Source organism: Xenopus tropicalis, chromosome 8 (assembly GCF_000004195.4).
Source record: "Xenopus tropicalis strain Nigerian chromosome 8, UCB_Xtro_10.0, whole genome shotgun sequence".
Lineage (NCBI taxonomy): Eukaryota > Metazoa > Chordata > Amphibia > Anura > Pipidae > Xenopus > Xenopus tropicalis.
The window spans coordinates 102,751,978-102,773,270 of NC_030684.2; the positions used below are offsets into that span (position 1 = coordinate 102,751,978).

General features: G+C 37.1%; 1 protein-coding gene across 4 annotated transcripts in view; it reads right to left on the reverse strand.

The window, feature by feature from the left end:
* lrrc9 (leucine rich repeat containing 9) overlaps window positions 1–21,293 on the reverse strand; it is a 51,804-nt gene continuing 30,511 nt past the window's right edge. Inside the window, exons 21-33 of one of the 4 annotated variants that reach the window (XM_012968697.3) lie at window positions 18,867–19,044; window positions 17,928–18,148; window positions 16,813–16,935; window positions 16,222–16,352; window positions 15,762–15,870; window positions 13,082–13,221; window positions 11,723–11,859; window positions 9,606–9,823; window positions 8,223–8,291; window positions 6,449–6,574; window positions 4,886–5,069; window positions 2,988–3,162; window positions 1–168 (exon numbers count right to left, since the gene is read on the reverse strand). In XM_012968697.3, the coding sequence (XP_012824151.1) occupies window positions 129–168; window positions 2,988–3,162; window positions 4,886–5,069; window positions 6,449–6,574; window positions 8,223–8,291; window positions 9,606–9,823; window positions 11,723–11,859; window positions 13,082–13,221; window positions 15,762–15,870; window positions 16,222–16,352; window positions 16,813–16,935; window positions 17,928–18,148; window positions 18,867–19,044 (1,851 nt within the window). In that variant the 3' untranslated portion in view covers window positions 1–128. 4 annotated transcript variants of the gene reach the window in all.

A 21,293-nucleotide genomic window follows, 5' to 3' on the forward strand; every position in this document is an offset into this window, starting at 1 on the left:
GGGAAGGAAGAAGACGGACATATGAAGTGCTAGATGTAGGACTGAGGTAGATGTGTGTGCATGTGATCTTGAAAGTGTACATTTGATTCAATAATATCATCTTCATAGGTTTTGCTAGGCTTTAATCTTCATGGGCGATTTTGCCGTACGTTCTCGTTACCTAGTAGCCTGTAAATTAACCAGATATAATTATTTTACTTTATTTGATCAATTTTTAGTTTATAAAACAACTTTCTCCCCTAACTAAACAAGCATTGAGTACTAAAGCAAATAATGTAAAGTGTAGAGTGCAGAGTGAAAATGCAATTTCCAGGGGACATGATTACTTTACAAGTAAAGAGGGGATTATAGGCATACAGGATTTTTTTCCCTATTAAAACACCAGAGGCAACCCCTTTAGATTAGAGGAACAGAACTTTAGTTTGAAGCAGTGTAGGGGGTTCTACGCAGTGAGGCAGTGGAATACCCTGCTGGGTGATGTTGTGATGACAGACTCTGTTGCGCCTTTATGGCAATGTTACGCACTGCATATCTACACCAGCAAAGAAAAAGTCAATCTTCTCCCATCTGCCCAGGCACAGGATAAGCTTGTTAGTACACACAGGGGGAGATTTACTAAGGTACGAACGCTTCGAATGCGTCCGAATGCGTTTTTTTCGTAATGTGCCGGTTTTTTGTGACAATTTAGTCGCCGTCGCGACTTTTTCGTATCTTGCGTGTATTTTTCGGATTCATTCAAGCTTCAGTATCGTGACTTTCCTTGGGCCAGGTTGGAGCTGCAGAGTGGCATTTATTCCTCTGTGAGGCTTCCAAAATCATGCAAAGTTGGAAAGGTTTTTCCGCCGTTTACAATCGTTCAATACGAACAAGTTGCGACGGTGACGAAAAAGTCGCGAAATTTTCATTTCCAATCCAAATTTTTGCCATTCGGGATTCGAATTCGTGCTTTGGTAAATCTGCCCCACATTGTAGATTTTGGCACTGAAATCTAATAGTATGCATTGTCACTTCGAAAATCACTCCATGTGGGCACTGACAAGCTGATCCCATGCATTAAAGCAGTGCTGTCCAACTGGCGGCCCGAGACCCCCCCTCTGTGTGGCCCCCCACCTGTCTGGCTTCTTTGATGGCTTACCTTTGTGTAAACTTTAAATGGTATCAGTACTGAGATTAACTGGCCCCCTGCATTACTTTTTGTTTAAAAATGTAATCCCCTGAATTGTTCACACCTTTTAATCTCTACATTGTTCACCCTCTGAACTGTTCACACCTCAGGCTCAAAATGTAATCACCCACATTGTTCACCTGTTCACACCTCAGACAGACAGTAGGAGCAGTAGAAACCCACAAATAAACCCTGCACACTACAAAAAGAACACATACTGAGGTGGTACTACAATTAAAAAGTTTTTTTAATATATAGTTATGGTTCAGACTGTAGGAACAGTGCCAGCATTGTGTTACTGTATGCTGCCTGTGTGTGCCATACTCTCTCTGCCCTACCCTGCCTGTGTGTGCCATACTCTCTCTGCCCTACCCTGCCTGTGTGTGCTATACACACAGGCAGCATAGGGCAGGCAGAGTATGGCACACACAGGCAGGGTAGGGCAGAGAGAGTATGGCACACACAGGCAGGGTAGGGCAGGCAGAGTATGGCATACACAGGCAACATAGGGCAGGCAGAGTATGGCACACACGGGTAGGGCAGGCAGAGTATGGCACACAGGCAGCATAGGGCAGGCAGAGTATGGCACACACAGGCAGGGTAGGGAAGGCAGAGTATGGCACACACAGGCAGGGTAGGGAAGGCAGAGTATGGCAGGTTTATGCTGTACTACCACCATTAATATGGGTATGGTCATGTGATAACATGGGTGTGGTTTCAAAAAGGGAGTGGTCAAAACTGGCTTCCATTATCGGCCCTCCACCATGTAGGCCGGAAAAATTCCGGCCCTCGGTGCCATAGTAGTTGGACAGCACTGCATTAGAGCATAAACAAGACAGGGTGGATGGAAGTGGTTTGGCCTTTTCTCTGCTGGTGTATCTATGCCAATGAAGGAAACTCTTTATTTGATACTCCTTTAAGAATGGTTTGGTTGCCTTTTGATTTACAGATAGTTTAGTATAGTTATGTGAAATATATATATGAATGCATGCACAGGGATATATTTGGAAGAGTGGAACTTGATGAACTTTTGTTTCTTTTTTCCAGCCCAAATTAACTATTCAAGAATAAAATTACCACAGGATCCAGCAACAGCCATACAGACAACTATGTTAACTAAGATCTGCTAATATATTTCTTATTATAGGAAATATATACTGCATTCATTAGGTGTCTGCTGCATGAAAACCACACTCCCTTAAAATGCCTTTATTAGCTTTAACTTTATTAACGTGCCAATATGAACACTGATGTACTCACTTTAGCATTCCTTTCATGGTGATTTATATAATGCTGGGGGAATACACTGTGTGTTGTGCCTTTAATAAAAAATATATACTTTTCTATTAGAATTTGCAGAAAAGAAGATCTTAAATCTGTTTTACCACCGCAATGTATTGTAGTGCAGTGTATTTCTCGGTACTTAAATCTACTTGTTAAAAATACATTGAATATCTCTTTTAAAACTTTTAAAAATGCTGTTAAATGTCCTACAGTGTATACTGCTGTGAAGTACTAAAAATCCATATTAGTAATGCTGGTAGATTTCCTGTCAGTATATTTCATGAGCATTGAACAGTGCATAATACAATTCTATAGGTAGTTATTTTATTTTCATGCACACATACTCAGAACTGTGCCCCTTAATCTGCTATTCCATAGGCTTTATTGTATTGGATAAATGCTGATGCCATTAACTCTAACGATTGGTGTTGCATGTGCTTATCCTGGCTAATCACTCAGATTTCTCTGCATCCTGTGATAAGGGAAACAAACAGAAAATGACAGATAAAAGCAGTCCCCTCTTACTTATTATACACACCTTCCCTCATTTTCTTGATTGAATGGGTGCTTTTGTTGGCTGCGAGCTTGGCCACTTTGTTGAGTTAAGTAGGATGCAGGAAAATGTGTTCCTCCTCTGAGCTGCCTCAAGGCAATATCTTGGGTGTTCTGTGGATTATGTCCTACACCTACAGTGTAATTCTTTAACTTCTTGTCTGAAATTACATAAATGCATTTTACAAGGAATTGTTTATTTTCTATTTTTTTTTCCAATATATTCTTAATAGAAAAAAGATTAAGAGAATGCAGAATAACACAAAAAAACAGTTCTTTATGCAAGACTGTCTATTTATTTATGTAATACTATCAAGTTATGTTCGGAGGTGTAAACAGAGGCCTGTGGGTTCAGGTGCCTCCTTCCTTACTGCCCAAACTCCATACCAACGCCACAACCTATTTAACCATAATTCTTCCATCCACATATGGATGAAAGAATGTAAAAATGTGCTTTCACTTTTCATGTGACACTCCCTGCACTTATCACCCTGATACTCTCTTTAAAGTTTTTGTCACCCTATAGGGGCGATTTACTAATCCACGAACGGATCGAAAGCGTCCGAATGCGTTTTTTTTTTTTCAATGATCGGTATTTTGCGATTTTTTCGTCGCCGTCGTGACTTTTTCGTAAATTGTTGCGACTTTTTCTTAGCCGTTACGACTTGCGCGAATTGTCGCAACTTTTTCGTAGCCGTCGCGAAAAAATCGGAAAGGTTTGCCCGCTGTTTACTAGCGCTCAATATGAAAAAGTCGCGACATTTTGCGCAAGTCGTGATGGCTACGAAAAAGTTGCGACAATTCGCACAAGTCGTAACGGCTACGCAAAAGTCGCGACAATTCACAAAAAAGTTGCGACGGCGACGAAAAAATCGCAAAAAATACGAAAAAGTCGCAAAATGTTCGATTTCCGATTTTTTCCCATTCGGAATTCGGATTCGTGGATTGGTAAATCAGCCCCTATGACTTTGTACACATGTGTATATAGCCAGAGGTTTGCTCCATCTCCAAGCACATATATTGGTACAACCAAAGTATTTGTATTGCTCAGTTATCAGCACTTCTACCTTACTGGGGTCTGAGTTCAATTCTGCACAGGATACTGTGTGCAAGGAGTTTGTTTGTTCTCCCTATGTCTATGTGGGTTTCCCCAAGGTACGCTTTTTTCTGCAACATGCCAAACATATATAAAAGATATATCTTAGAAGTTAAGCTCCACACTGGGGCAGGGACTGATGTAACTGACAAACGATTTCTGCAAAGAGCTACACAAAATGCATTAGGAGTATAATTTAATATTTTCAATAAAAACTATTAAACAGGATGTTAGTACAACTATACACATACAGTACCATACAGTCACTGTTGGTTCTAAATGGAACATGTTTATATACCATTCAGTATAACTGTATTTATATGTGGCATATTTATTGTTTATGAAGAACTCTTCCATATATAAATACATTTTCATTAATATACAGCTAGAGTGCAGCGGCTGTTTAATTGCTAAAGGCTGACATCTTTGTCCTTATTTAATTGCTGCTGATTGACATTTTTGTTCCTAAGCATTAAGCATACGTTTTGAAATTAGCCTGTGTGTGTTTAATACAGAGTGCTTGAAAGAAAAGCTGTGTTTAGGGCTGTTCAATTATGTCAACAACCCTTGGCAGAAAATAATGTGTGCAGAAATTAGCTCTTAAGAGCCACCCAGCTCAGCGCAGACCAGCCAAGGGCGCAGAGTATGTAGACAGAATGAAAGCACAAATTAGCAATGTGATTAGGATTTTTAAAAAAAAAAAAATGTTTAGCATCCATTAACATATATACGGCAAACTGGCATCTAAATGTGATTTTCATATCCTGGATGTGCTGCAATTTACTTACACTTGTTTGCTTCATTTTGAAAGATGTCTTCATGGCCATTATTAAAATGGAGGTCAGCACCAAGGGAGTGGTGGGCCCCTCCTGCCAGAGGGAAGTTAGTTACACGTAGTGGCAAAGGCTTGCTCACAATCATAGTGGAAACAGGATTCCCCAGATCCATTACTGCATTCGGAACAGTCAGTGACTGCAAGGCAGAAACAACCAGAAATAAATCTCTTCTCAGCCTTATAATATATAAGCCTAATAAATCTCTTCTCAGCTACATGCTTCATAAAGTCATAGTGGAGCCTTAGCTATATATAAATATTTAAATACATTTGATAATGCATTTAAAAGCATTTTAAATTAACTGTTTAGTGTTCATAGATAGTCAAACAGGTATTGGATCCCTTCGCATTACAGAAAGACTGGGATTCAAAATAGGCCCTTCAAGAAATAGGCATTTCAAGTACACAGAGGCCCAAACAGCCCCCATCAGCCCAATAAATAGTGACTGTCTATGGCATCTTACAAGAGCCCCTCTGGCATTTGGCAGAACCCACAGATTGCTAGTTGTCTGTGTGACACATTTTATGGTGATGATTATAATAGCAATTTTGGGCCAAGCACCTTTTTCAATAACCATCAGTTACACAGTAAACACAGACTGCCCATATGATCATTAAAACAGTTTAGTAGACTTAGGGGCAGATTTATCAACATGTGCTTTTAAAGCTTAATACATAAAATCTCATCCACATTCTATTCATTCCTATGGGATTTTTAGAAGCATATTTATCAATGGATAAATGTTAGAATTCACCATTTGATAAATACGCTTCAAAAAATCCCATAGGAATGAATAGAATGTGGGTGAATTTTTATGTATTAAGCTCTAAACTCACATTTTGATAAATCTGCCCCTTGGTCTCTTAAAAAGCAGTGACATTTCCAGGGGCAAGAATCTATACTAGGGACTGCCACAGGAAACTAGTGATAGCTGTAAGCTACTTTGTGCCAAAGTTCATTCTTTGCTTGGAAATAATGCCATCTGCTGGGCAAATCAGGAAAATGGTGAATGGTGCTCAGCTATGGAAAAGCAGAAAATATCTAATTGCATTTCTCAGACATGAAGTAATATTAAAGGAACAGTAACACCAAAAAATGAAAGTGTTTTAAAGTAATTAAAATATAATGTACTGTTGCTCTGTGCTGGTAACACTGGTGTGTTTGCTTCAGGAACACTACTATAGTTTATATAAATAGGCTACTGTGTAGCCATGGAGGCAGCCATTCAAGCTGGAAAAAGGAGAAAAGACACAGGTTACAACAAACAAACAGAGATATCTTTTTTGTTTTTATTTACGTATTATTAGACATAAAACAGAGAACTTTTACCAATGCAGGGCATAATATTTTAATTACTTTGATACATTTTCATTTCTTGGTATTACTGTTCCTTTAATCATTTTAAATATGCAGTATACTGTACTTTTAATTGCATTAATACAAACAAAAGGAATTTGTATTTTGCCTCACAAACACAGCCAGAAGCTATTTCTACTGTCAAATAGTGGATTTTACCTGCTGTTCCATGAAATACATTTCTGCTCTTGCTCTGTCTTCTGCAGTTATGAGAATGCCATCTAATATCTGCAGGTTTTGCAAACGAACAACAAGCAGATTTCGGAGGAAAGGCTTGCGGGAAATCTAAAAGCGAAAGTAAGATATTTACAGACATGGCTAAATAACGTCTTTCTAGTGGCCAAATAATGTGATTTATTTTGCCTCCAGAACTGGTAATTGGTAACTGGAAGCTGTAAAGCATCACCAGGACTGAACTGCCGGCCATGCAGGACCTTTACAGACAGCGCTGTAGGAGGAAGATGCAGCGGATCCTCTCTGACCCCAGACACAGTCTTTTCACGCTCCTACCATCACGCAGGCAGTACAGGAGCATCCAGTCCCACACCAGCAGATACAGAGACAGTTTCTACCCACAAGCCATCAGGCTTCTGAACTGCTGACATTCTGCACACACCAACACACACTCCCCATAACTACTGGACTCTTTGCAGTGTCACTTTAAGCAAAGCCACTTTAAATTCTCACTGCATAATTTCAAATATTTCATTGTATTTTTTTATTGTAAATAATTGTACCTTTATTGCACACTTTTATTATATTTAATATTTGTATTTTTTTTTTTTTGTCTATGTAAAATTGGGAGGAACACGGGTCAAAAAAAATTTCAAAAAGCATAATGATGCTTCATTGTTATTTGTATATGACAATAAAACTTGGAACTTGAAACTTGAACTTGGTGGCATCCATAGTCAAACCTGATATAGCAATTATGCCACATGGTCTAAATTGTATAGGGTCGTATGACATAAAATGAATTTCATACACATTTTACGTTATTATTTAGCCAATTCGTTTCTCAGTTCATTTATTTTAAAGTCCAAGGAAAGTTAAAACCACCAATGGGAGGGGGGGGGGAGTGTTATGCACAACCCCCAGTTATTATGAATAGCTTGCCGGATACTAAGGGCCAGTGCTTGTTTTTGAAAACTGTATCTAGCTGGGGTACTTTTGTATGAGCACCAAGTCAGAAATTTTCTTCTTCTTTCTTTGGTTTGTTTGAAAAACTAGAATGTGCCAGTGCATAATACTCTTATAAATATCGAAGGGATGTGCTTAAATAAGCTGTGTCTCTGCTGATTTATTAAAAATTTAGACAAAACCCCTACTAATCCAGCCCATCTGTGCCACTTCCTGCTGCCTCCTTTCTCAGGATGTGCAGGGGAGTCAGTAGCATTCAACACACTGCACCCTAGCGTAGGAACCAGTCAGCAGCTACTGTAGGATGAACAAGGGAAGCCTGTCTTTGCTTGTGTAATTGTATGTGATTGATTAAAAATATTAAAAACATTCCCTGGAAGAAAAAGTAGGTATCTGTAAAGGTGGTTTATTCCCCTCTGGATCTTACAGTCTATGATTGGTACCCTTTTGGGTCAATTTACAAATATATATATATTATTAGCAAAAGATCCCTTGAACATAGTTAGCTTCTGTGTGGCTTTGTTTAGACAACAGATAAAAACGGTTGACCAATGTCCAACGCATTGCAATAAAATACAGGTCTGAACTTTGCTTTTGCATGTATTCTTTATAGAAATAAATAGTATTCCAATTAAAACCAATAGTTTCATCTTTGTTTTTATTGCTCCTTTAAATGCCTCCATGTTTTGCTTAATGAAACAATTAATGAAACTTACAAACCCTTTGGTTCTGAATATTTCCATTAATATATTAGTGTACGTAAACATAATTTCTTTATCTGTAATATACTCACTGGATTTCCAGAAATAGAAAGTTCCACCAGTGCTGGAATAACTTCAAGTTTTTCTATTTCAGATATTTCCTATTGAAAGATAAATACACATGCAGATAAAATGTGTCTCAACATTTGGTTTGGCTAAAAAAAACCCCAACAAACTTAGATTCAAGGTTAGATTCGGCATGAAAACCAATGTGGCAACTATCAATTCACTGGAAATATTAGAAATAGCCTATTATACGGAAGAAACATAGGAGTTTTTTTTTCTTTTTAATGCATGTTTAACCTAAAACCTTACTCTCTACAGTTCAGAAAACTGGGCCAGTGTAATAGTGTAGGTCTCTGTGTGCCTAGGCATTTATATATTTAACCAATGCAAAAAAATAAGGCAAGGTCCTATAAGAGAGATAAAAATAGCATTTAATTAATTCATTAAGACTGATAATAGCAATCTGGGAACATGATGACCGAAATATCTAATATAGTTCTAACCTCGATTCCTAGATGTGTTGGGAGATACATTTATGTATATAAAATATCTGTACTCCTCTTAAATAATTAGTGGCAAGATACCTTTTAGAATAGAACCTTGAGTTTTTACCAGTGTCAGCCTGGTACAATGGTTTAAACGTGGGGAGCATCACTACCATCACATAGCCGCATTATGGGACATTAAGTAAAAAAGAAGTTATCAGCAGATCTTGATAAGTGTTATTACTTTGTGCAGTTCATCTGCTTTATTGTGCTCCTCTCTGCATTTTTCTTAGTCTTTCATGTTACAGGTATGGGATCTCTTATCCGGAAACCCGTTATCCAGAAAGCTCCGAATTACGGAATGCCCGTCTCCCATAGACTCCATTTTAATCAAATAAATCAGAATTTTAAAACTGATTTCCTTTTTCTCTGTAGTAATAGAACAGTATCTTGTAACTGATCCCAACTAAGTTTTAATTAATCCTTATTGGGGGCAGAACAGTCCCATAGGGTTTAATTAATGTTTTATTAATTCTTTAGTAAACTTAAGGTATGGGGATCCAAATTACGGAAAGACCCCTTATCCGGAAAACCCTTGGTCCCGAGCATTCTGGATAAAGGATCCTATACCTGTATTAACATTACAGCTGTACAGCCTGGAGAATAGCATAACTGGGCGATGATAGGGGCCATGGGGTTATAATGTGTAAATGCAGCACACACAGCTGCTAGAGCTCTCACCATGAATGCAATGTACAGGGCACCACTTACACACTTTCTCAGCTCTTGCCAAAATAGAATCGAACTGCTTAGGTTGCACAGCAATTTTAGGGTAGCAAAATGAGATATAAACAAATGCCCCATTTCAAATCTGTCACATGAAACAGCAGCATTACATGCCCACATGAGTAATTAAGTCACTACCTGAATTTTATTGGAACCAATAAGTAGCTTTCTTAACTTAAGAAGAGGCGGTAAGTTATTTAGGTCCCGGAGTCTGTTTTCTTCCAGATTAAGAGAGACCAGAGAATTCAGTTTGGCAAATGATGTCTCTGCAATAGCTTTAATACGGTTATGGTCTAACACAAGCTCTCGGAGAAACTGTAGATTTTCAAGACCTTCCACATGACTAATTTCATTACCTGGCAGGCAAAGAAAAAGAGAGCAATTATTCCATATGCTGAAGTTGTAACTCATATAATATGTCTCTTAATATGCTCCTATTAAGGGGTTTTATGAATTCCAGTTACTAAACCTTAAATATAAGAACTTTTCATAAACTTAAAAGTAAAAATAAAAAAAGTAAAAATAGAAATATTTACAGGTATTGTGAGCACTGCTAACCAAATCTTGTATTACATTGCAATTATATTGCAATTAAATATGATCTCTGGGAACCAGGTTTCTCATTATTTTTACCTTTTTTTATACAGCACTGTTACATCTACATAGTGCTTTGCACGTGTTTATCATTCACAGCAACTTTTGCCCTAGTGGAGATAACAATCTAAGTTGTCTATCAAACTCATTCACACTATGGCTGTATGTTTTGGGACATGATATCAAAAGTGAACTCAGGACCCCTGTGCTAGGTGACAGTACTGTGTCATTTTGCCACTTATGAGCTCCTGACCACATTTTCAAGGCAACATATAATTTATATACAGGTATAGGATCCATTATCCAGAGAACAATTATCCAGAAAGCTCTGAATTTCAGGAAGATCATTTCCTTGTTTCCGTAATAGTAAAACAGTACCTTGCACTATATCCCAACTAAGATATAATGGATCCTTATTGGAGGCAAAACAATCCTATTTGGTTTAACTAATGTTTAAGTATTTTTTTTGAAGACTTAAGATTTGGAGATCCAAATTACAGATCAAAACCCCAGGTCCAGAGCATTCTGGATTACAGGTCCCATTACTGTGATATATAAATGATAAATGAACCATGTTTGATGTGAAAACATGTGCCAAAGTACCACATTTCTATGTACTAAAATATAATAAATGAATACTACATATTTAATCAATTACATTGAAAATGCTATTGAGATTTGAGTCTTGCGCATTACAGTTCCATCTATGCTGCTCTTATGACCTGGAAAGGTTTATACAGATGTAAGGGTGTGCTAGCACAGGTAATAAAAATCAACCATTTTAGAGGAACTAAAAATGCCCAAACAAAATTAGCTAGGAACCCCCCTCCCATACACATACATGCACTAACAAGGAAAAGAAAACAAGTAAAAGAAACATGCTAAATATTGGGTTTATCAGTTATCTAAGATATACATCTAAACAAGTGCATCAATAAGCTACCACAGACATAAAAGGATATATAAAGGGGCAGGCATAAGTGCTCACATGCTAGCAGATGCACAGTGATTCCTGTTTAAGGAACAAGTCCTAAGGCCAAAGTCTCGAGGCGCATTTCAGCCTCACAGACTCCTACAGTACCCAATAGCCTTAATGGGAAACGTGCAGGTAATGTGTAAGCATTTTTCGACTTGAAAATGCTCTTGTGAGTGTTTTCAGGATAAAAAGTGCTCATATCTGTAGTTCCTCATGTTTCATTCAAGTTAATGGGAACCAAGGGAGGCAGCTTCAAGCACTTTTTAGCCAGCTAAAAAGCACTGCATGTGGAAATGTACCTTATCTAACAGTACACAACAAAGTACCAGCCCTGAGAATTACAAAGATCCTTTTCAAAAATTACACAAAAACAATAAAGATACTGCCTATATTCCTTGTAGAAGCAGTGCACACAAGGATAAACGTCAGTGTATGTATTACTGCATAGGGAATGTTGGGTGTTCTGGGAACATCTCAGCAATGCCACAATTCCTAGACTTTGTTTTCTTGTATCCATTTTTCTAAAGTTTATCACATTGTTTGAAGTTGTTTGTCCCCTCCCAATCACTGCAACAATGCTGTCTGAATTTTATTACAGCATACTGTAGGTTAATTTGGGCTTTGTTTTCTTAACCAAACTAATTTATGAAATTTACCAAAAGAAGGTCAGTAATTGAGAGCTTACCTTGCAAATACAGTGATTTCAGATTTCGTAACCTGCCTAGCTGAAGCATGGGCAGACTATTGATGCCATTGTAACCCAGGTGAAGAACTTCTAAACTTTGCATTACTGGACTTAGGGCTTCTCCATATACTGTATCTCTGAAACAATGCAGTAATACAGATAATGAATAATTTTTAAAGGTTCATTTGAAATAAGCAGTATTATGCAATGCAAACAAGGGTACCTTAAGGCAGGGATCCCCAACCTTTTTTACTCGTGAGCCACACAAGCATGAAAAAAGTTCCTTTAGGATGCAAAATAAGGGCTGTGATTGGCTATTTGGTAGCCCCATGTGGACTGCTGGCCTGTAGGAGGCTCTGCTTGGAGTAAAACTGTGTCTCTGTGCTTCCAAAACTTGTCTCCAAGCCAGAGATTTAAAAATGAGCACCTGCTTTGAGGCCATTGGGAGCAACATAAAAGGGGGTGGTGAGCAACATGTTGCCCCAAGCCACTGGTTGGGGATCACTGCCTTAAAGAAGAACTACACCCCACCCCCCAGCTATAAAGGCCCCCTTAACTGGCTTGCCTCAACCCCCCTCACCTCTCCCTTATCACATACTTTGTAATTTAAAAACTGACACTGTCTCAAACCCCAACCTAAAAATGCAGAGCATTGCAGCTGCGTACCTGGGCACCATCTTCTGTTCAATCGTAGAAGCTTCGGGTCTCACCGCCGCTACGGACCCAGCATGAGTATGCGAAGTTGAGGTTATCAGAAAATGAGCTTCAACTGTGCATGCTCAAGCAGGATCCATGTTTGGGACAGGGGCAGTTTTTTAAATTATAGAGTATGCGATAAGGGAGAGGTGAGGGGGGTCGAGGCAGGCCAGTTAAGGGGGCTTTTATAGCTGGGGGGGTGTAGTTCTCCTTTAAGGCAATGGGGCTGCCCACTCTGGAGGAGCCTGAAGTGGGGGGGGGGGGGGTCAGTCTAAATGAACTGAAATAATCCAACAACCACTGCCTTAAGGGGAGGCTGAACAGAGGGGCAAATTACAAAGAAGTATAGAGATGTGTCTGGGATTAATACACAGAAAGATTCCAAATAATAGATTTGGGAGTAGTGTTACAGTTGCACCTGCTTTAACCATATCGTTAATCTCCCATGGTGCTATATCAGCACTTAGCCTTGAGGTTACCTACATGAGTAAGCTTTTCCTTGAGAAATTAATTAAATCTTAAATTATTCTAATACAATGCCATATGGAAAGGTAAATGAAGACAAAACATCTATTGCGTAGAAATGACAATTACAAAGTTTAAAGAATAAGTTAAATTATTTTACAAAAAGAGGCCCAAAAGGACTAACAGCAAGCATATTACCGGCTTCCCTTGGAAGTTCCTTGTTGTCCATAACCACTGGAACTGACTTTCTGGTGAAGGATCTGTCTGTTAGTAAGGTGACTTTGAGACTTTTGTTGGGGCAAAATCGATTCAATGCGATTGTGATTAAGATACAGGTTCTATTGGCAAAGGAACAGCATAGTGTAGTGTTTAAACAAGATATTTAATATGGTTACTGGCAAAGTTGCAAAAATAACTAAAGAAATTCCGTTAAAAAAGTAATCCTAAAATCTGTACAATTCACATCTGAATTGGTGAGATGCTGACTATGTTTTGATCCTTTTATTCCGGATACAAGTAACCTAAACATTCTGCTAGTGGGGACAATCGTATAATTTAATTTTTTTGCGCTTAAAAAACTCAAATTAGAGTTATGGTTCAAAAACTCGAATGCCTGGTTATTTAAGAAAAAACCTGAAAACCTGAATGTAAAAATTCACCATCTAAAAGCTTGCGCATTTCTATAGAAGTTAATGGGAACTGTCATAGGCAAAGGCAAGCCTTCACAAACTAATATTTTTTGAGTTGTTTGAGTTTTAGGGCTCAAAAACATGAAAAATTCGAGATATTCGAGTATTTTTATAGGAACAAGTTTTCCTTATTAAAGTGATACTGACACGAAAAAACTACTTTTCAAAATATGAATATACATAAAAAACTACCTATAGGTTGTGTTGACGGTTTTTCGCTGACAGGTTTGGTTTTATAAGTAATTGTTACTTGAAGTTCCTAAACCTGACTGTTTTGCCAACCTGACTGTCCCTTCTCAGCCTGTCAGTTATAGCTTCTAATGCTAACGGACAAATATGGCCGCCCCCTCATAGAGGAACACAGGGGATCAGACAGGTAATGTAAACGCATCAGGCAAATATTTTTATGGAAAAATTATAAAGTTCTTGCAAAGATAATGTTATGATAGATGTAAAAAAAAGATTTACTTTCTGCACTGCAATTTAAATTTTTACAGTCATGGCACTTGCACTTAGCATAAACCAAGGAACACTGACGGTGTCAGATAGCCTTCATTATATACTGTATATTTACATGTTTTCAATGACATCATACATTTACCTACTGTATTATAAAAAGGCAAGGCACTGTTAGTTTGTAAACAAAAATATAAAGAAAATATTATCAAGGCACAACTATAATGAAGCTTATAATATATGAAGTATATAGTAGAAGAAGTTATATGAATGATGTGTGATAACGGAATATATATCTTCCCGGTTAGCCTTAATGGAACACAGATACCCCCGATCCTTGTCAGTCATAAAAACATATATATATGGTAAGAGCAAGATGTGTTTTTTTGCATTATTCATAAAGCACTTAAACTAAAATCAAGCTTGATGGCTAAACATATTCTATATTATTATTATTTATTTATACACTGTCTTTTCCTTATAGCAAAAAACCTCTCTCCTCAGGCTCTTAATAGAGCTTACAATGGTGAACAGATATACTTGTGCAATTTAAAAGGGTAAATGTCTGAACAGTTTCATCATGAAACAACTCATGCTCAGTTATCTGCATGGTTTATTAACACACAGTTCTGTGTGAGTGTCTAGACTTGCCTGAAAGGGTAAATAAGCACTGGGAATAATTATTCTATAACAATTTTTCTCTACGCTTCCAAATGATATGTAAGACATCAATACTGTATGCTGCATACTGTGTTTTCTGCACAATGAATTGGCTATACAGACAGAGCAAGACTCCTGGGCCTGTATGGCAGATAATATTGGCCGAATAGTGTTCACAATGAACAATTCAAATAAGGGTGCATTTCATCATCTTGCTGATGGAATGCAGACATGCAGGAAACCTCTCACAACTATAAATAATGTATTAGCAGAGATCATCAATGCTTCCCACAGGGACAGGGGTGTTTATACATGACTGCTTCTTATGCTTCCCACGGCCAAACTCCCGGTTTCATCACAGCTTGAGCAAAGTACCTTTCTAACATACTGCACTTATAGCTCATTTGGAAATAATTGTTGGTATTTATTCTTTAAAAAAATATTGAAGCACTCTTGGTGGACATGTATGGTAGTCTTCCAGTTCTGGACAGAAACTTTTTAATTGTTCTCAACTGTTTAATACACCTATTAATCCAGATCCGGAATTGGCATTACTCCTTTTATCCTTTTGCGAACTTATCTAAGAAGCAAAATGCATTAGCCTCTCACATTTATAGCTGCAGCCAAATGGACGATAGCCTTGAATTGGCTTGTACCTTCCCCCTCCCTAGCTCAATTAAAAATGCAAGCGGACTACACTCGCTCTGTCTTACCTTTCTGCACTGTTACACGATAACATAGTCCTACGACCAGATTTGGGAACCCTGGAAGAAACTAAGACCTATAACATCATTGCATCTTGCCTCATAAAATGTGCATCTTATACATTTTAATTAAGTATACTTGCTCTTTAGAAGTATGGTAGAACCACCAAACCCATTGTTCCTAAACTGTTAATTTTGATTTTTTATTAGCTGTTTTGGAATATGTAACTAATATACCTTTTTGAAAAAACAGTCATATGTTATATATTATTAATGTCATTCTTGACCAATTTGTGATACATGTAAAAAGCTAAAATTTGTTCTTTTAATAAATAAAGAGAAAAAAATATATATATATTTTGAACACACCTTAATATTTGGAAGGAAAATTAATCCGCTGAATGACGTGAGATTATTATTCTCTAAATTCACAGTTTGCACGTTCCTAAAGTGGTCAGCAGGAACAAGATCAATTGATCTAGATCACACAAAAAACACAACATTTAATAAAGGAATTTTTGGGATGTTTCAGTATCCTTATCAGGCATATTTGTTGTGTAATTAAGTAAATGCATTAGCTATTGGGTGTAAAAGAAGTCTGGTTGATAGCATAACCATGTGCCCAATAAAAAAGCCAATGATTACCTTGACGTGGTATCTTATGATCATAATTTTAGTACATGTGTTAGCATAGATAATTTACTTATTAAACAGGGGGCCAGGGAATGTGCATTGATCATTCCCCCTATCCTTTTTGTAAAGTTAGATGGATTTGCTCCATCTGTATGTATACACAGAAAGCAAGAAAAAAAAACAAAAAAAATTCTACCTGATAGATGAAGTTCTCCAGTTTAAGTCCTGCAATTCAGTAAATCTCTGGTGGCCTATTCTTTCTGCAATCATATCAGATGTAAGTCTTCCGCCAAACATATCCTTAGCATTCTCACATTCTGATGGTTCCTTTCAAAACAAAAACCATAAAGAAAATCCAGAGAATTAATATATATCGAGATTTATTGTCATACAGTGTTGTGAAAACAGCTGTAAATGATATCACTGATCAGATGCTCTAAAGAACTGTATTTATAAGGACATAAGTATAAAAGTGTGTTCCATCTGGGCTAAAATGGAACTGTTCAAAAACTGATGTTTCAGTGTTGAAAAGTGAACAAAGGTATTTTCAGTAATCAATAGAGCCAACTAGGGACACAGAAACAATTTAGCTTGTCCAAGGAGATATTACTATGTGTGGTAGGGCAGTGGTTGGCATTCGTCTGGATGTGATAGGGACCTTAGAATGTAAGCTCCCAGGGGTCAGAAACAGATGTAAATGATGTTTGATCTTTCTAAAGCTCTGCTGGATATGTTGGCACTGTATAGATAAAGGATAGTAAATTTAGAAATTCCTTCTTCATCTTACCACTGCAACGCCATCCAAAGCTTTTATGGCAGAAAGATGGAAAATAACAAATAATCTGTAGTTCTCGTGTTTCAACAGAATTGGATTGCCCCACATATCCAGAATTACTAAGTTATTTAAACCCTGTTTAAACAAAAAAAAATATATTTAAATAATTTTGATGAATTATGAGTAGTTAAAAAGTAAATAGCAGGAATGTTTGGAAGGGTTATTTAAAAAAATCTTAACAGCCCTAAAACTTTGGGGCAGATTTATCAAAATGTAAGTTTAGAGCTTAATACATAAAAATGTCTAAAAATCCAATAGCAATGAATAGAACATGGGCAAGTTTTTATGTATTAAACTCACATTTTGATAAAACTGCCCCTTTTTGCAAGAAAAAAGTGGCTTTTCTATATACAGTAATCAGTACAATTTAGTCATCATTTTACCATTAAAACCCCCCCCCCCCACTCCTTCAGTCACTCATTTTATTTACAGTGACCGCTATTGTGTGCATCATTTTTTTTGAGCATATATAGTAAAACAGCAGTATTTTTTCAATTTTATTTTAGGCAGAGCCATAGCCTCTCTTCATTCATACCTCATAAAGGGATTCTATGTACACAGCAAAATGCTGAATTGCACATTAAAAGGAACAATGTCATTCTATTCTGAGATGATGGACTCTTTAGTTCCATTCTCTATACCAGGGCTATTGCTGTTACTTATATAACAATGGATGTTAGACTTATGGGCCTACTTATCAAAATTAGAATGTGTAAGTTTTTTTTCTACTTTGAATAATTTTAAAAATCTCAAGTGTTTGCTTATTTATTAAACAATTTCAATATAAAAAAACCCTGAATAAATAAAATTGTGAAAAAAAACTCAAATACCTCAAATTTGTTTTACAAGCTCAAAGTGTTTGAGTGTAAGTGTTTGTGCAAAAAGTTCAAATCATGTAAAAAATTCAAATTCAAGTGTTGATAAATCACCCAAATCACTCAAATGGAAATGCCTCTTACAGGCTGTAACACACATGGCCAAGAGTCAAAGTACCATTTTAACAGGAAAACCCCCGAATCTAGCAAAACAGAATCAAATAATTATGTGTTTGTTCCCATTTACTTTACCTTCAGACTGTAGATTTCTTGGTTGCTACTGATACAGTTATTGCTGAGGTACAGTTCAATTAATTTGTAACCTCTCTGCAGACCAGCTAGTGAGCTGATATTGTTGTTCTCAGCAGAAAGGAAGTGAAGATGAGACAGGCTCTCAATAACATGTCTGTCAAAGCCAGCAAGGAGATTGTTATTAATACTTAGCCTTCTTAATTTAGTCAGCTTTGAAAGCCCTACAAGAAAAAGGAAAATAAAAATGATTGGAAAATATTAACACATCTGTATTTATAAATGAACTTTTGGTATGTTTTTTCAAATTCAACATTCTGCATTTTTATGCTTCAATTAAATACTGTAGAGAAATATATGTCTAACTCACAAAGGCAATAGATGTGTTTAGCATGAATTCCAATAGATCCATTCAAATATCTGTGTGTGTAAGAGCCATTATTGGTCTCAATTCAGACACCATGTTCACAAGTAGTATCACCAAGCTATGGGTGCAGGCACCATGGTCCATTAAAACTAGTAAGCAGTTTTTTACAGCATATCTTTCTTTAGTACAGGTATAGGACCCGTTATCCAAAATGCTCGGGACCAAGGGTATTCTGGATAAGGAGTCTTTCTGTAATTTGAATCTCTATACCTTAAGTCTACTAAACAATCAATAAAACATTAATTAAACCCAATAGGATTGTTTTGCATCCAATAAGGATTATGTATATCTTAGATCAAGTACAAGGTACTGTTTTATTACTACAGAAAAAAAGGAAATCAGTTTTAAAATTCTGTATTATTTGATTAAAATGGAGTCTATGAGAGACAGGCTTTCCGTAATTCGGAGATTTCTGGATTACAGGTTTCCGGATAAGGGATCCCATACCTGTAATATAGCTATAGTTATCTGCCACATAAATTGCACAAATATGTATTGCAAACAATACATCATACCCTCTAGTTTGGAGATGGAGTTATCATCAAGGTTAAGCTCTTCCAGATTCACACAATGTTCCAATCCCTCGATTTTTGTCAAATGGTTGCTGCTGAAAGATGCCCATCGTAGATTTACTAGTTTTTCCAGGTTTGTAATTCTGACGAGATTCTGGCTGTCTAAGGTCAGGGAGGTTATCTATAAATATTGCAGATTAACACAGATTTGTAACTGAATGATTACAAGTAAATGATTTTTGTTTAAAGTAACTAATGCCTAAAAAACAAGACTATTATTGTATTGTGTACACTAAACTTTTAGTGTTAATACAGAGGTTCAGCAGCCCCATAACAGTAATGATCCAGGCATTCAAATCTGTCCACAGGAACTCCCCATCTTCTCACCATCTTTTTAAAGTCAGTGACACTGCACATGCTCAGTGTGCTCTGGGCTGCTGTTGAGAAGCCCAGATCATGCTCTTTAAGTTATCAGAAAAGATGAACCACTAAGGCATTTTCATAGGCAGAGCTTTTCACCTCTAAAGGGATGTAGTGGCATTGGTCCAGTACTCAAGTCGAAAACATAAGATGCAGCATCTCTAGCCTAAGTCTTTGCTGAGCAGCTTTACTTCTGACTGAAATAGAGCATTCTGTTCTATACAGCTAAAGATAGGACAGTAAATTAAAGTTTGTGTTGTAAATTAGTAGTTCACTTTTAAATTATGTTGTAGACAGGGTTATTCTAAGGCAATTTGCAATTAGTCTTGATTTTGTATGGTTTTTTAATTGTTCAAGATTTTGTTCTGAAGCTCTCTATATTCTCTATACAGTTTGAGCAAATGGTCCTATCTGTTACACTGAAACTGGAACAAAAATGTGTGAAATGCATGGCATGTATTTTACTGTCACCAGATCCAGAGCTATGTATGTATGTATGGATATATTTATTTATAAAGCTCTACTTATGAATGCAGTGCTGTACAGTAGAACAATATATTAATACAACAGAGGGTTATTATAATAAATACAAAGTATAATATTAAATACAAGGTACAGTTGCAATAAGTTAAGAATCAAAGAGATTAGAGGCCCCTGCCCTGTAGAGCTTACAATCTATATGGGTGGGTAACCTACAGACACAAATAGGAGGATATTAGTGCTGCAGTTTACAGTGGGTGACACTGCAATATAAGTGCTAGTTTCCAGATTGGTTGCTGTGCAAGTGCTCCAAGAGGTAGTCTTTGAGTTTAGTTCTAAAGAGACTGAGGAAGGATTCTCTCTGGCAGAAATCAGGGAGGGCATTCCAAATGTAAGGGGCAGCAAGGCAGATTTAAGGTGAGAAACGGCAGTAGTAGTGGGGGGCGCAACTAAGCGGTTGTTCTGAGAGGAGCGGAGGAGTCCACAAGGAACATATGGACACATAAGAGAAGAGATGTAGTGAAGTGCAGAGGAATGAAGGGCTTTGAAGGTTGTGAGAAGGAGTTTGTAAATTGATAAGAGGAGGAGAATTCTGGCAGCAGTATTTAAGACTGTGGGGAGGGGTAGATGGGAGTTGGGGAAGCCAGTTAGTAGTAGTAGTTACAGTAGTCTAGTCAGGATAGGATGAGAGCATGCATGAGCAGCCTTGCTGTTACAGTTAAAAAAAGAGGTTGAATTTTAGCAATGCTGCGTAAGAAAAAGTGACAGTGGAGTTAACATGGTCAGAAAAGGAGAGACAACAGTCAACATCACACCCAAACAACATGCTAAGTTGACTCTTCCTCAAGATTAGTAGTAGTTGGAGTCCCATGAATTGAGCAGTACAACATTCATCTGTAAATGAAGGCTGTCCCCTGGTCATGTTTCCCACACTGTGCTGAAATACCATACCAGCTCAAGAAGTCTACCTTGTTCTAAGGCTTAGCATACATTAACTTAGATCATATGCTTGCAGAAATTAATATATAATTAATTAAGAACAACGTATAGAAGTGTTAGACACTAATTCATAATTACACACAGAAGCAAACTTATTTGCTCAGTTCTTCCTGCAGTTTTTTAAACTTGTTAAAAGTGTTCCTCTGACAGCTGTTCTAAATGTCTATTTCTTAATTCATACGCTATGGTTACCAGATAAGGGAAATGATTCTCCCAGCTATTGTAAAAACTTGTAGATAAAATTGAAGTGACAGAAAAGCTTTTAACCTTTCATTTTTGGCAGTAGTACATGATTTCTCATGATCAGTAAGATCATAGCTGAAGGAAGATGCACCTTTGGGATCTGTAGTATATGCTATTTTGGAACATATTTCTATCTGCCTAGCATAAATAATTAAAAAGAAAACTACTGATGAAATGTGAAGATATGTAAGTCTTGACAAATATGTTTTTTTTAGAAAATGGGAAATGTATGGTTCCTTGCAATGTGCCTTGACACTCTTCATCTCCAGCTGAAACAGAAGTCATACT